Source organism: Oncorhynchus clarkii, chromosome 9, assembly GCF_045791955.1.
Source record: "Oncorhynchus clarkii lewisi isolate Uvic-CL-2024 chromosome 9, UVic_Ocla_1.0, whole genome shotgun sequence".
NCBI lineage: Eukaryota > Metazoa > Chordata > Actinopteri > Salmoniformes > Salmonidae > Oncorhynchus > Oncorhynchus clarkii.
The window spans coordinates 36,777,518-36,794,204 of NC_092155.1; the positions used below are offsets into that span (position 1 = coordinate 36,777,518).

General features: G+C 42.3%; 1 protein-coding gene across 1 annotated transcript in view; it reads right to left on the reverse strand.

The window, feature by feature from the left end:
• The window catches only part of LOC139416237 (membrane-associated guanylate kinase, WW and PDZ domain-containing protein 1-like), a 215,691-nt gene that overhangs the window by 79,002 nt on the left and 120,002 nt on the right, over window positions 1-16,687 (reverse strand). The window contains exon 3 of the mRNA XM_071164668.1: window positions 842-961. Coding sequence (XP_071020769.1) covers window positions 842-961 — 120 coding nt within the window. The remainder of the gene's footprint in view (window positions 1-841; window positions 962-16,687) is intronic.

Sequence of the window (16,687 nt, forward strand, 5' to 3'; positions counted from 1 at the left end):
GACAGAGATAGCAGGAAGGAGATCTATAAAATCTCTAAATCTTACGCAGGGGAAAAAAAGACAATGCCAGAGCACAATGCATCCTGAAATGGTGGGAATAAGCAGCTGCTGGAAAAGCAGGCTTTTCCCGCTAGCCAATGGTGTTATAGACTGAGAGGGGAGAGCTGTATTGTCTGGGAGCAGGGAGCATACACAGATAATACAATGGACCGGCTCAGAAGGGAAGAGAATCTTTACCTCGTTTAAGTATACATTCAAATGACTGGCTTACATTGGTCAGTGCCAGATCTGTTACTAAGATTTATTTCCCACAATGCAATCCAAGAGATAGCAACACATGTTCATAACAAAACACAAATTGTATGTCATTATCTACAACTGAAGCTGTATATCCTGAAAGTATCTTTAAAAAGTCTATCCACAATTCTCTGGGAAAGTGACAATTTTGGATATGAGAATGCAACTCTTATCTCAATGCCACTGCATGTCATGTCACTGACACACTGTACGTAGGTCTGCTTTGTATATATTTGTATTTGGAAGGCAATAGGCTCTTGTGGACAGGCATTTGACATTGTCTGCGGGGCAGAGAGAAAGGTGTCAAACACACAGTGGTACAGGCACCAAGCAGATTAACGCTGTTACACACACACAACCCACACACACACACAACACACAGGTGGATTGTAGTTTCTGTCAGGACAGAAGACTTATCACTGCGGTGCACATTACTAATCTAGGTGAGGAGAATCTGGTGAACTGGTGAAAGATCCTATTCTCCACTCCTACAGTCTACCATCATCACCACCACCACCAACATAACCAACATCACCATCCTCACCTTCATACGTTCCTATTTCCAGTAGTGTTCCACACTGCTCAAGATTTAGGAAGTCCTCTATGGACATAAAATTGTAATCAACCCCAGGGACCTCACCGTCTCGAGGTGGGCGTGTCGTACCTGTGGAAAGAGGAAACCAAGGTCATTAATCAGCATTACTACCAAACAGCTTGACCTAAAACGAGGGAGCAGTTTTGTTGGTGGTTAACTCAATGGCAATTACATTTGCCAAAACATACGGCTCAATTAACAAACACAAACGTTATTGCCTCACTGTGGGCGGAAACCAAGATTGAGAACGAGGAAGGAGCAAGTAATATATAGTAAGTATTCAAACACAGCTAGGTCCATTAATCATAGGACTGAGAGAGAACCACTCAGAAGAACAGGTCCCCACAAACAGGAAGTGTGGGAGCTGAATGCAGGCCAGCTCACCCATTAGGCAGGATTAGGCGGCCGCTTATGGCGGCAGATTGGCAAAGGCGGCATTTTCCGAGCTTAGTTGACCAAGACGCACCTCCAACAACACATAATTCTTCCCTAAAAAACAAAAAAATGTATCTCAACCAGTGGCAGTCATGTGGGCTTTATAGGTGAGCGCTGATGCCGCCCTGAGATAAGCAGTGCCCACTTTGTCAAAGGCAGGGGCGTAAAACATTTTGTCCATTCCCAGCACATCTTGGTGCTGTTGGACCAAATCTGAAACTATAAATTACGTATTTTCAACTTTAATTCTTAACCGAAAAGAAACCTGATTTCAAAGTCAAGAAAATACGTATTTTCAATGTCCGGATAAAGACATATTTTAAACATGAGGGAAATATGTATTTTCACCTTTCATTCAGAAAATAAAATACACAAATTTCACCGCCTGGAAAATATGTATTTTATAAATATTTTTAACATAATTTTGCTTACTGGGACTATTCTAGTTTTGCGGGAGTACACGAGGAGGGTGGCAGAACGTCCACGACCGTGTCTGGCTGAATCTGACAGGGTGCGATTTTGGTCACCGCTTGCTTTGAGACTGCAGTGAACAAAGCAGGTGAACGTGGACATGATGCGAGGAAACAGGAAATTAAGAAAGTCTCACACACATCCCTATCTAGTAGTGGTGGCATATCACAGGCTTTAAACGCACACAGGAGGTAAAAGACGGGTCATCTTTATCAACACAGAGGAACTGACACTATCGTCTGGGTATTTTATTTCCCTTCTGGCATTGTGATCATACGGCATGGCTCAAAAAACCCTCTGTGATAGTTTAATTTTAAAAGATTTGTCTTCATGGTCTAACTGAACCACGAATAGGCCCATATTTGTCTCCAAAGTTCATCTGTAGTATAAAGGCCTACCTATATCACCATGAAAAAATGTGGACTATGTTGTTACACATAATGGTCTGAAAAAAAACAAATGTGTGTGCTATTCAGGGGAGATTACTTTCTACTACATCTGGTCAATTCATTTTCTCCTTATGGCCTGCACCTTTAAAGTTAGCACTCTTCTCAATATCAACCATCTGGCCACGTTTTCAGTTAAAAGGTTGGCTAATGTCAAAATGAGCTTCAAGTTCCTTGGCGTCCACATCACTAAGGACTTAACATGGTCCACACACACACCCGTATAGTTGTGAAGAGGGCACAGCAGCGCCTCTTCCCCCTCCGGAAGCTGAAAAGATTTGGCATGTGCCCTCGGATGCTCAAAAAGTTCTACAGCTGCACCATCGAGAATAATAAAATAGTAACACTACCTCGTTCAAAGAAACTTAAATATGTTGTCTTTCGTTTTAACCCTCTGAATGGAGCATATACACAATCCATGTCTCAATTGTCTCAAGGATTAAAAATCCTTCTTTAACCAGTTACCTCCCCTTCATCTACACTGATTGTCTGTCTGTCTGTCTGTCTGTCTGTCTGTCTGTCTGTCTGTCTGTCTGTCTGTCTGTCTGTCTTCAGACAGACAGACAGACAGACAGACAGACAGACAGAGACACACACACACACACAGACAGAGCCTCAGTATCACTACAGTGGGAGGGAGTGAGAGAAGACAATAGAGAGAGGGGTCATTGAGGTCCTCTCTTTACAGAGACAGAGATGACAGGAGCCGTCACACACCTGGCAGATGGCTGACTGAAGTCGTACCCATCTGTGAGTAGGAAAGTCAGGACACACGCGCACACATTGCCGTGGAGGCATGCACGCACACACAGCTTGGTAAGTGCTCAAAGTTGCCGTCCAGAACCAAAGCTGTTTCTCTGACACAAACATTCAAGCACTATATTTGAACTCGAAGCATTTGATCACTCAGGAAACAACCTGTCTCTAAACATCTCAAAATAACTACAGTTCATCGTGGCACAGAGACTTAAGATTTAGTGTCTTTTCTCTTTTCCATTTTAAATGACAGAGACAATGAACTACAGCAGCAGCGGTTTCATACTAAGGCCATCTCCCTATCAAAGAGCCATACAATACCCTTTGATGAATCACCTAATTGGCAAATGTATTGGGATTATACTGTCCTTCTGCCGCTCTGTGTGTGTCACAGTGACCTGAGTTGAAGAAAATAAAGTTTGCTGGGAGTTTGAGTCATCGTCGTTGCCATACAAAGTGTGTCCCTTGATGATCTATGAGTCTGTGGTAATCTAATGAATGTTTCTGCTGTGGAGGGAGTGGATGAGCTGTTCTCTCTCTGGTAGTATTTCCCACACTGGGGGCATTTGATGCAGGTGTGCTGATAGAGTAGCTCAGTACTTCTGTAACAAGTACTGTATCATTGAATAATTCTAAAGCAGCTCCACCAACTTGGATTGAGGCTTGTTGGGTTTGAGAGAGTTGCAAGTTATTTTCCAAGCCAATGTTTTTCAATTAAACTCCTCCCAGTCTGAAATAGTAGGACTCTTTTTTTTGAAAGGCTCAAAATGCTCAGTCATCACCGTCATCTTAAAACCATGAAACACTGTTCAAAATAGGAATTCAAGGTTTCTTTCAAATGCAAACCCTATTGTCAGTTGTGCTCTCAGCAGCTCTGGACATGTGAGATACATGACATAATGGATTCTCAATGCAGGCAGGCAGGCAGCAGGCAGACAAAAGGCTCAGTGAAGACAGGCTTGGCCTCATTACAATATGTGTCCCTCTTCTCTATTCTACAAGAACAATGAACTGGGCCTAACTCAGGCTGATGAACTTCCAAAACCACTCAGCATCAATGGTAGGACTCTTTGTCTAGTCGTGAGAAGCTCCAGTTTCTTGTATGAATGGAAAAAATAGAACACAAGTAATCATAACTGTTTCAGCAACGAAAGACTTTGGGAACTGTACTAATCGGGAATAACTATAGTACTGGTCTTCTGTTCCTAAATACAGTGAGAGAAAGTAGGATCGAGAAAAATGATCTCTCATTACTGTTTTCAGCCTCACCTCTTACAGTAACAGGCCAAATTCAAATTCACACAATTTAGTTTTGGTGGTAAATAATCCCTTTAACTGTTGGTACTAAAGTAACTACTGAGTGTAATTATGACTGACCCCTGAGGTGTGAGAGGGAAATATGCCCAGGCAAAACACATGCACCAGAACAGATAACAGACACATTCAGTAGAACTAGACTGCTACAGCTTCTGTGCAACATTCAGTTTCAGACCTGTTGCTAAGGACAACCAGAGATAAGGTTTACATGTTGCACTTCCTGTGTGCAAGAAAACCCGAAAGATTAAATATTTATCAGGATATAAACGACAGTGTGTGTGTGTACAGAGTTAGAGCTTGATGATATACATGAATATTGTTGCTAGAATTGAATAGAATACTGTAATAATTGAATAGAATGTCCTTGTATAATTGTGGCCTACTGTATGTCATGTTTAGGAACTGAGTAACTGAGTGATTAATGAATGACTTACCTTAGACACATACTTTACAGCACAGTGTATTAGCACATCATACAGCCTGGCAGTGTTACATTGTCTGACTTTGACTTTGTGTTGACATGAGGAGTAGCCTACCTGTTAGTATCGCTGTCCTGTTTACAGTAGCGTCAACACAGGAGACATAACCTCTCTCCCCAGGGAAGACCTGCTACCAACAGCACCACACCAATTATACATGTTCCCAGTCAGAGCATGGAGTCATTACACTAGCATATGACATACAGGAGCTGAAAGACACACGTCAGTGCAGTGCACAGTGAACTAAGCCCTGTGTAGAAAGCATTAGAAAGGGACTAACATAAGAAAATGGTCCTGATGACCTACAATAGGACTGTGCCTTTGCTTAGAATATTATTATGATTAGGCTATATTTCAAATGTAAGGCAGGAATTGTTTTCACTTTCACTAGCTTTGCTAGACAACAGATAAATTAACACGTAGGGAGGATGTGTGGAATGTTTCTGTCTCCTTACTCTCTTTATCCCTCTCGTTTTATCCTTCCCTGTTCTTCTCTCCTATCCCACTCAAGTGAATTCCAGCCCATCTCCCTATCTCTACCCCTCTCTCTCTTCCCATCTCTAGCTCTTGAACCATCTCACTATCTCCTTCCGCCGCTCTCTCTCCATCCATCCCTCTATGTTACATGGCATTAGCGGTAGAAAAATATGCCACTAGTTGTGACGAGGTGCCCGGCACGCGGCTGACGTTCTCCTGCTACTGGGGAAGGTTGGGAAATAGAGCACGGATTGTCCAATCAGCATCAATCCCCCACCCCTCGCAGCCTCAACATCAATCAGCAGCTGTCATCCACTCCACCAGGGGTGAAGGGAGGGGGCTGTTGTTGGGGGGCTGCAGCCAAATGGTAGAATGTGGCGGTGGGAAAAGAGTTTGGGGGAGCAGAAAAATATAATTTATGAGGGAGAGAAAGAAAGAGCGAGAGCGCTCAAGACAGAGAGAGACTGGCCGTCACAGACAACTCTGGCTACCCAGAGAGGAAAGGTTGTGCTCACTCTGCCCTGAGACAGATCTGCATTTTCTCCTACCCGGCGAGAACTACACAGACTTACGGCAATTTTATTTCACAAATTGAAAACAAATACATTATTTTTAAACAAAGCAGAAAAGGAGAAAATCCAATATCTATTGGGAGAAAAAAACCTTTATGCCATATTAGCTGCAAAATATGTAGCTTCCTGCCACACCCGTAGGGATAGCTAGTGGAGTGACCAACCAGAGCAATAACATTGTTACATGTGTCTTTCTCACTATTTCATTATTGTCCTCATTCATTTCTTACTGTATTGTCAAGTTAATTGTTACTAATCATTGAATATTACTATTTATCTGTGTCATCATTGATTTGATCTATATGTTTGCTTGGCAATGTATGTGGGAACAATTTCCATGCCAATGAAGTCATTTGAGAGAGAGAATAAAAAACACCAAATAATGAATGCAGAGCAGATTTAGGATGATCCCTACTAATTATCAAAATCCCAACCAAATCATTAGAAAACGAAAAGATAATTACTTGACACATTGGAAGGAATTAACCAAAAAAAACAAGTGAACTGGAGGCACAGTGGCAGAATACCTGACCACTGTGACTGACCCAAAATTAAGGGAAGCTTTGACTCAGTGAGCACAGCCTTGCTATTGAGAGAGGCCACTGTAAGCAGACCTGGCTCCGAGAGCCCACAAAATGAGGTGGAAACTGGGGTGCACTTCCTAACCTCATTCCAAATGTATGACTATATTAGAGACACATATTTCAGATTATACCAACCCACAAAGAATTTGAAACAAATACAATTTTCCAACAAATAACCTCCCACATCTATTTAGTGAAATACCAGTGAGCCATCACAGCAAGATTTGTTACCTGTTGCTACAACAAAAGGTCAACCAGTAAAGCACAAACATCATGGCAATTAAAAACTATATTTATCTGTCTATTTATTTTCCTTTTGTACTTCAACAATTTGCACATCGTTACAGCACCGTACATAGCCATAATATAACATTGAAATGTATCTACAGTATTCTTTTGAATCTTTTGTGAGTGTAATGCTAACTGTTCATTTCTGATGGTTTATTTCACTTTTGTTTATTATCTATTCCACTCAATTTGGAAAGTAAACGTGTTTCCTATGCCAATAAAGCCCATTGAATTGAATGAATGCGTGAGAGAGTGAAAGAGAGGGAGAGAGAAATAGAGAGACGTGAGATCCAGAATCCCAGGGCGACAGGAAAAACAATCACCTAATGGGTGTTTAAACCACTCTCCAGCACAAAAACTTTCCGGCTATCCCCCACTGCTCCTCTCGTTGTCTAATAAACAAGACAACACCAAACTGCACAAACGCACACACAGTCCAATATATACATAGAACCCCTGGCTTGTTTAGCACACTCTATCTCAATCCCTGTCTGTTTGTGCAGTTTCCCTGTAGGATCAGGTCTTCACTATCATTGGGAGCATCTTGTTAAGGATCTCTCCTTCCTCTTTCTCGTTTACGCTCCGTGTCACTTCTTTGTATTCGTCTGTCTGTGTGTGTGTGTGTGTGTGTTGTGTGTGAGCTGTGAAGTATCGATTGAAGCCCTGCTAAAAGGATGAGGAGGCAGAGGCAAGCCTGTCTGAGTCTGTCATGTCATCAACATTGTTCAACATTGTTTCCACAACCTGCCACTGAACTGCAGCATCATCGAAAGCTCTCTCTGTCTCTCCGCTCTGTGTACATAATATTACACTTTAGCTAGGTCTCAAGGCAAAACAATTGGTTGTCCAACGTCTGCCATCAGGTATAGAATTTAAGTGTGCTGTAAACACTAATTTAGTCACTCAGTTAGTCACACAGACACGCACACAGGCACATACACACACATACACATGCACACACAACCCATATAAAATACAAACATGCCATATAAAATGTGTGAACTATGAATAGCTTATAGCAAGAGCTAGTTCCTCTCCTTGCTGGCAGTTCATAAAACGCTGCTGTGGAGCAGGATCAGTAGCAGGGGAGCAGGGGACGAATGTCCCTGAAGTGGCCTGTAGAGTGTCTCCTCTGACCCATATCCTGCCTCCCAACACTGGGCCGCTCTCTGGGCTGGGGCCCGGTTCCCTAATCAATCAACAGCTAAAGCAAGAGCAATGTTACTGATCTCAGTGAATGGTCATCACAAGTCGTCACTGGCATCACTCTCCCTTGATATTTTCACTCAATGTGATTCCCTGGTGATATATTGGTTATAAATAATAATGTCAACAATACTTAGTGATTTTGACAGACATTTGGAAATTTCGGAAATTTGTCTAAGCGCCTAAAGTTCTCTGACATAGTGTTGGACTGTCTGTCAAAGTGCGGACCTCTCTAACTTTAGGAGGAGAGCGAGGAGGAGAGCGAGGTAGAGCGAGAGTGAGTGCTACGCCACAACCCAGCTATCACATTTGGTTCCTAGGAAGTTGTTGGAAAGTAAGTGTAAGTAAGTGTTCGGTTTCCCATTGGTTCTGGGAACGACGCCCAATACATTTCCTGACCAGTAAAACCAAACATTTTTTAAATGTTCTGAGAACAGAAGTGAAAATGTTGCCTGTTCTGTTTAGGTTGAAGGGACGTTCTGAGAACGTTTTATTATGGTTCCCTGAAAGTATTCCTGGGAGGTTTAATTAACATTCTGAGAACAGACATTATAAGTTATTTAAAGGTAATTAAATAATGTTCTGAGAACATTCTAAATGTTGTGAATGCATTAAACTAAATGTAAAAGGTTATTTGGAGGTTTTTGAATACTTTTAATAACACTGCTAGCTTAGTTTTGGTTAACTGCTTGGAACTCTAAGCACAAATAGGACACATGGAAATGAACTTGCTTAGACAGTAATCAAACAAACACATTTCACATTCCACAGCGTCAGTGATACGAACCTATCCATGAAATTAGTCCACTGTGACACCAGGATGGAGATAGCATGCCATGTTTGTTTTTTTACACGTACAAAGCTGTTCATTTTAGTCTTTTCAGGTACTAGTTGGTGCGGCCAACACACCTGAACACACTTAACAAAGTAGAAGATAGAGTTTTGTTGACGCTGAGAACAGAATGTACATGTTTTTAAAGAACATTCTAGGAAAGTTCTCTGAACACCGTTGTTTTCTTCTTAATGTTCTGAGAACATGACTTCAAATAGAACCATGAGAAAACCTACAGAAGACGTTATGCTGAAGCACTGAAATTCCCACAGAAGAATGTTGTTTCTTTACATTCTCTGAACTGAGAACATTCACAAAGTCAAACCAGTTGGAGAACATTCCTACAAAATTATTAATTACTTATAATACATAATACATAATTACTTATTTCAAATAAGAGCACTTCCTCCCAGCTGCCCACTGAAATAAGGCTAGGAAACACTGTCACTACCGATAAATCTTCGAAAATTGAGAATTTCAATAAGCAGTTTTCTACGGCTGGCCAGGCTTTCCACCTGGCTACTCCAACCCCAGTCGATAGCCCTGCGTCCCCCACAGCAACTTGCCCAAGGCTCCCCCATTTCTCCTTCACCCAAATCCAGATAGCTGATGTTCTGAAAGAACTGCAAAATCTGGACCACTACAAATCAGCCGGGCTAGACAACTGGACCCTCTCTTTCTAAAATGATCTCCCGAAATTGTTGCAATCCCTATTATTAGCCTCTTTCGTGTCGTCTGAGATCCACAAAGATTGAAAAGCTGCCGCGGTCATCCCCCTCTTCAAAGGGGGAGACACTCTAGACCCAAACTGCTACAGAACTGCGTATATCTATCCTACCCTTCCTTTCTAAGGTATTCGAGAGCCAAGTTAACAAACAGATTACAGACCATTTTGAATCCCACCGTACCTTCTCAGCTATGCAACCTGGTTTCAGAGCTTGTCATGGGTCCACCTCAGCCACGCTCAAGGTCCTAAACGGTATCATAACCGCCATCGATAAGAGACAATACTGTGCAGCTGTCTTCATCGACCTGGCCAAGGCTTTCGACTCTGTCAATCACCACATTCTCATCGGCAGACTCAACAGGCTTGGTTTCTCAAATGACTGCAACGCCTGGTTCACCAAATACTTCTCAGACAGAGTTCAGTGTGTTAAATCAGAGGGCCTGTTGACCGGAACCTCTGGCAGTCTCTATGGGGGTGCCACAAGGTTCAATCCTCGGGCCGACTCTTTTCTCGGTATACATAAATGATGCCGCTCTTGCTGCTGGTGATTCTCTGATCCACCTCTACGCAGACGACACCATTCTGTATACATCTGGCCCTTCTTTGGACACTATGTTAACTAACCTCCAGACGAGATTCAATGCCAAACAACTCTCCTTTTGTAGCCTCCAACTGCTCTTAAATGCAAGTAAAACTAAATGCATGCTCTTCAACCGATCGCTGCCCATACCTGCCCGCCTGTCCAGCATCACTACTCTGGACGGTTCTGACTTAGAATATGTGGACAACTACATACCTAGGTGTCTGGTTAGACTGTAAAATCTCCTTCCAGACTCACATTAAGCATCTCTAATCCAAACCTAAATCTAGAATCAGCTTCCTATTTCGAAACAAAGCATCCTTCACTCATGCTGCCAAACATACCCTCGTAAAACTGACTATTCTACCGATCCTTGACTTTGGCGATATAATTTACAAAATAACCTCCAACACTCTACTCAGACTGCATCCAATTTGCTATCACAGTGCCATCCATTTTGTCACCAAAGCCCCATATACTACCCACTACTATGACCTGTATGCTCTCGTTGGCTGGTCCTAGCTTCATATTCGTCGCCAAACCCACTGGCTCCAGGTCATCTATTGGTCTTTGCTAGGTAAAGCCCCGCCTTATCTCAGCTCACTGGTCACCATAGCAGCACCCACCCATAGCACATGCTCCAGCAGGTACATTTCACTGGTCACCCCAAAGCCAGTTCCTCTTTGGCCACCTTTCCTTCCAGTTCTCTGCTGCCAATGACTGGAACGAACTTCAAAAATCACTGAAGCTGGAGACTCAAATCTCCCTCACTAGCTTTAGGCACCAGCTGTCAGAGCAGCTCACAGCCCATCCAACTACCTCATCCCCATGCGGTTATTTACTTTATTAATTTTGCTCCTTTGCACCCCAGTATCTCTACTTGCACACTCATCTTCTGCACATTTATCAATCCAGTGTTTAATTATTTATTGTAATTATAACGCCACTATGGCCTATTTAATTGCCTTACCTCCCGTATCATACCTCATTTACACACGCTGTATATAGACTTTTTCTATTGTATTATTGACTGTATGTTTGTTTATTCCATGTGTAACTCTGTGTTGTTGTTTGTGTCGCACTGCTTTTCTTTATCTTGGCCAGGTCGCAGTTCTTGTTCTCAACTAGCCTACCTTGTTAAATAAAGGTGAAATAAGAAGAATTTAAAAATAACATTTTGGAATACCTGGGTTAAATGCATGGTAGTGTATTTGAGTTAGTGTATTGTAGTATTATCAAATACTTTCCAAGTATATTTCCAAAAACATTAACATATTAAACTACTTGTCTCGTGAAATAAAATATATCTGATGACTTACTTTGAATGTATGTGAAAGTAATTGAGATATTTGAAATCGTATTTGAACCTAGGTCTGGAAACAATCACAGACCATAACACAACACTTTGGTATTCTGAGTAGTGGCCCAGCTAAAAATTCTAGGGAGAGAGAGAACGTTTTCTGTAATGTTAACCGTAAAGTTCCCCTGATGTTTGAGTGTCCAGTTTTCAGTTAGTTAGGGGAACATTCTATGTATGTTAGCAAAAACCTCTTGAGAACCTATTTAGCATGTTTTGGCATGAAAAGTTAGAGAGTAGCATTCCCTTAATGTCAATCCGAACTTACCCAGAATGTACAAAAAAGTGTCTAGAATATTAATATCTTATATTTTGAGAACATGGCAACCATGTTCTGTGTATGTTTGGTGTGACATTGATGGAATATTCTGCTTAGCCTCAGAAAACTGGACACTTCCACGTTCCAATGAAACGGGTCTAGAAAAGTCATATTGAATATTCTGAGTAAGTGGTAACAACGTTCTGGGTAAGTTCAGTTTCACGTTAAGGGAATGGTCTCTTGAAAACAGTCCTTGCACATTACTGGAGCATTCATATGAAAACGTTAGGTAACGACCTAATGAGACTTGTGTACACACAAAAAAATACCTTGAAGTCGTCAGCCACTCAGCCTTGTTAAAAAAAACAGAAGGTGGAATTAGCGTTTTTTGGCAATGCATGTCTGTGTGTGTTGCTTTGTGGTCTAGTCAATGTTAGATAGGTAGCTAGCTGCGCTAATGTTTCAATTGTTCTAGAAAGCCCTTGCTGATACTAGCCAGATGAACACAACTAGCTAGCAAGATGAAAAATAAACAATTAAAATTCACTCTCCATAATCGCATACAGTCCATACATAAACTCAGCAAAAAAAGAAACATCCTCTCTCTGTCAACTGCATTTATTTTCAACAAACTTAAAATTAACGTGTAAATATTTGTATGAACATAACAAGATTCAACAAATGAGACAAACTGAACAAGTTCCACAGACATGTGACTAACAGAAATGGAATAATGTGTCCCTGATCAAAGGGGGGGTCAAAAGTAACAGTCAGTATCTGGTGTGGCCACCAGCTACATTAAGTACTGCAGTGCATCTCCTCCTCATGGACTGCACCAGATTTGCCAGTTCTTGCTGTGAGATGTTACCCCACTCTTCCACCAAGGCACCTGCAAGTTCCCGGACATTTCTGGGGGGAATGGCCCTAGCCCTCACCCTCCAATCCAACAGGTCCCAGACGTGCTCAATGGGATTGAGATCCGGGCTCTTTGCTAGCCATGGCAGAGCACTGACTTTCCTGTCTTGCAGGAAATCAGCCATACTGCTCGTTCTATGCGTGGTGGCATTGTTATGCTGGAGGGTCATGCCAGGATGAGCCTGCAGGAAGGGTACCACATGAGGGAGGAGGACGTCTTCCCTGTAACGCACAGCATTGAGATTGCCTGCAATGACAACAAGCTCAGTCTGATGATGCTGTGACACACCGCCCCAGACCATGACGGACCCTGCACCTCCAAATCGTTCCCGCTCCAGAGTACAGGCCTTGGTGTAATGCTCATTCCATCGACGATGAATCCAGACAAAACCGCGATTCGTCAGTGTAGAGCACTTTGTCAGTCCTGTCTGGTCCAGCGATGGTGGGTTTGTGCCCATAGGCAACAGTGTTGCGGGTGATGTCTGGTGAGGACCTACCTTACAACAGGCCTTCAAGCCCTCAGTCCAGCCTCTCTCAGCCTATTGCAGACAGTCTGAGCACTGATGGAGGGTTTGTGCGTTCCTGGTGTAACTCGGGCAGTTGTTGTTGCCATCCTGTACCTGTCCCGCAGGTGTGATGTTCGGATATACCGATCCTGTGCAGGTGTTGTTACACGTGGTCTGCCACTGCGAGGATGATCAGCTGTCCGTCCTGTCTCCCTGTAGCGCTGTCTTAGGCGTCTCACAGTATGGACATGGCAATTTATTGCCCTGGCCACAGTCCTCATGCCTCCTTTCAGCATGCTTAAAGCACATTCACACAGATGAGCAGGGGCCCTGGGCATCTTTATTTTGGTGTTTTTCAGAGTCAGGAGAAAGGCCTCTTTAGTGTCCTAAGTTTTCATAACTGTGACCTTAATTGTATACCGTCTGTAAGCGGTTAGTGTCTTAAGACCGTTCCACAGGTGCATGTTTATTAATTGTTTATGGTTCATTGAACAAGCATGGGAAATAGTGTTTAAACCCTTTACAATGAAGATCTATGAAGTTATTTGGATTTTTACGAATTATCTTTGAAAGACAGGGTCCTGAAAAAGGGACGTTTCGTTTTTTGCTGAGTTTACATGTTTAGCTTTCTGGCTAACATTAGCAAAATTTTTAGCATGATTCACTAGCTAGCGAGCCGCTGTTCTAGCTAGGTAAAGTAAAGACACTGCATTGACTCTCAGCAACCAGCTACAGGCAGCTGCTTCAAGGAAACAAGTATGATGAATTCTAATGTTACAAGCTACAGTGGCCAGATTAGTAAAGCATGTGGTGTGGTGTGCATTGTGGTGCACTTACCACCCAATTTGTTTCATATGAAGTGTGTGTGACTGCCTTTCTCAGTTAGCAAGTGAACGTTAGCTAGATAGCTAATAAGCTAGTGCACATTATCAAACCTAACAAAAAAAACCCTTCTTCAAGCACAAAACGCCTTAGCTAGACAAAAAAAGAGTAAAAAACTTGATCTAGAAAGAAATATATTATGCAGCTTTATTGTTTTAGTTTAGAACAATTCTGATGAAAAGGGTGGATTAGACCAAAAAGGCCCCTATTTCTTTTTCATTATTCTTTAATTTTTCTTGTCACTCCTGTCGGCTTCTCCACATGGAGGTTAGCGCTCTCTGATTGGCTGAAAGTCAAGTTGTCGACCACTGCTGAGCATTGGGATTCTACAAGTAGATTCGGGAGTTTCTTCATTACCAGGTCGGTACACAGCAGGTACATCTTTTGTTCTAGCAAGAGAAGGAACGGTAGGAGGTACTTTGATAATTTCGTAATGCACACACACATACATACGCGCACGCACGCACGCACGCACGCACACACACACACACACACACACACACACACACACACACACACATTATATAGAATTTGTATGATGCAACATCAATCTATATAATTACAAGAATGAAACACTTATGAATATACAATAACTCCAATCCCATTATTGGAAATCATCATTTGAGGCATAATATTTGGGATTCTTTGTGGGAGTGTTGAATTCCAACATCCATAGAATGTAGTAAACACGTGAGCTCTTGGGACCACATTCAGCCTCCATTTTGTCAGGTGTGAGAAAAAGCAGATTTTCAAGCCATCTGGCTACTGAATCGTTCACAATCCACAGGGCCCCACTTTGTCTGTTTAGTGGAGGGCAAATCGTGAAATCTCCTTTTTTTGAAATGCTATATCCCAAAATAGCATTTCAGTACTGGTACTATTCAACAATTCAAAAAAGACAGTCTATTTCAGGAAGTCTTTGTGATGAGTCTTGAGTTTTAAAGTGTATATCAGAGTGAATATGACAGTGACATCACTAAGTTATTCATAGATGTGTGTGCATTGTGTTATCTTGTCACAGCCATATTTAGCAAGATGCAGAGAGGGGAATTATTCCCAAACTGCTCCGGCTCAATCAAAATAGTGTATATACAGTACCTATAGATTCATCAGTAATAACAGCTAGGTATACACTGGCAATGTGATCTGACCAGGTACAACTCTGAGCCCTATAATGTATGTGTATGGTATATGGGTCACGGTGAATTACAATGTCAGCTGTGTGAGATGGCAATGGGCTACCAACCAATATGTCTCTCCACGTCTCCCATGTTATTACTACTAGTTAGAGACAACAGAGTTCAGGAAAGACTTACCGATTTAAATGGAACGACATGCATAAATTATGCATTATTATTCCAAGCAATTGTAGTGCACTCGGATTTTCCAGTTCACCTACCCGCCTAACGTAATTACTAGCCATTGAAAATACAACTAGCTATAATACACCCATACCAGAGTAAATCTTATTTTATTGTCAATAAAAAACAAAAAACATGGTTGGTCTAAGTGCCATTACTTGGGTAGTGTAGGGATAGGAACTTGCAGGATGCCACTAGTTGTGTTAGTTGATAAAGTACTGAGAGAGAAGGCGGGTTGTCTGTGCATGCCGACTAAATATTTAACTGGTGTGACCCAGTGACTGTTTGCGTTTACTAAAAGTGGTCCAAGCCACCTCTTGAGAGCATGATGTGACTGAGGCAACATTACATGTACTGTAGTGTATCCTACATGCACAAGCAAGGGACCTTCAGAGTGCTGAAACTCCCTAATAATTCAACCTCTCAATAGAGTAAAGAGATGACTGTTATAAGGTTTGAAAACACCTAAAGGGATATACAGACAATACGCAAACAGGGCTGACGGAGTGCAGCGCAATTACTGTGTGCCTATGTCCAGAGGAGGAGCATCTGTGTGGGCTGGTGAGACAATACGACAACCCTTACAACCCTTCAATACGCTTGTTTTCAGACAAGCAAGCCAAAATCAACCGCTGGAGGAAGATATCACAACATTTGACCACCGACTACTGATAAGAAACATGGAGAAAGATTCGGGACCAGCAGGTTCGCAATCTGAAAAGGGTTGACGGAGACGAGGAGTGGAGCTGCCAGTGGTTATCAGACAACAGGGTTGGCTTCGTGTTCTTGTGAAGCATCGTCAGACAGACACCAATATGCCAGATACGGAATGCACTCATCACGCAGCCTTGTCCTTTTGTACAGTTTGTGTGCTTGTGATTTTATGTCTAGCAGACCTAGTTAGAACATGTGAAATCAGCACTTTTCGGGATGGGAGAAACTATGAGTGGGAAATACTTATTGCCTAGGTTGTTATAATAATGATTAGCAGGGCTAGTTCAAACATCTGAAAACAGAGTGTATTGTACGCGTGTTAATTAGATTGAGATGTTTATGAAATCAGTTTTTTGGGGGTAAACATCTCCGATGGAGATGTTTTAAGATTGCTTGTATTGTGTTCTAATTGTGTTTTGGACTGTCCAGAGAAGGAGCCGAGGTGGTTCATCTCCCTTTGACTCATCTCCCCGGCCTGGTTCATCACCTATCCGGCCCCTCTCCCCAACGCCCAGGCCCTTCTCACCAACACCCAACCCACCGTCCAGGTGCCCCATTTCTCTCTGCCCTGAAACTCCATCAACCTCCACCCCATCTCCCGACTCAGCTCCAATGGCTGAAAGAGGAAGAC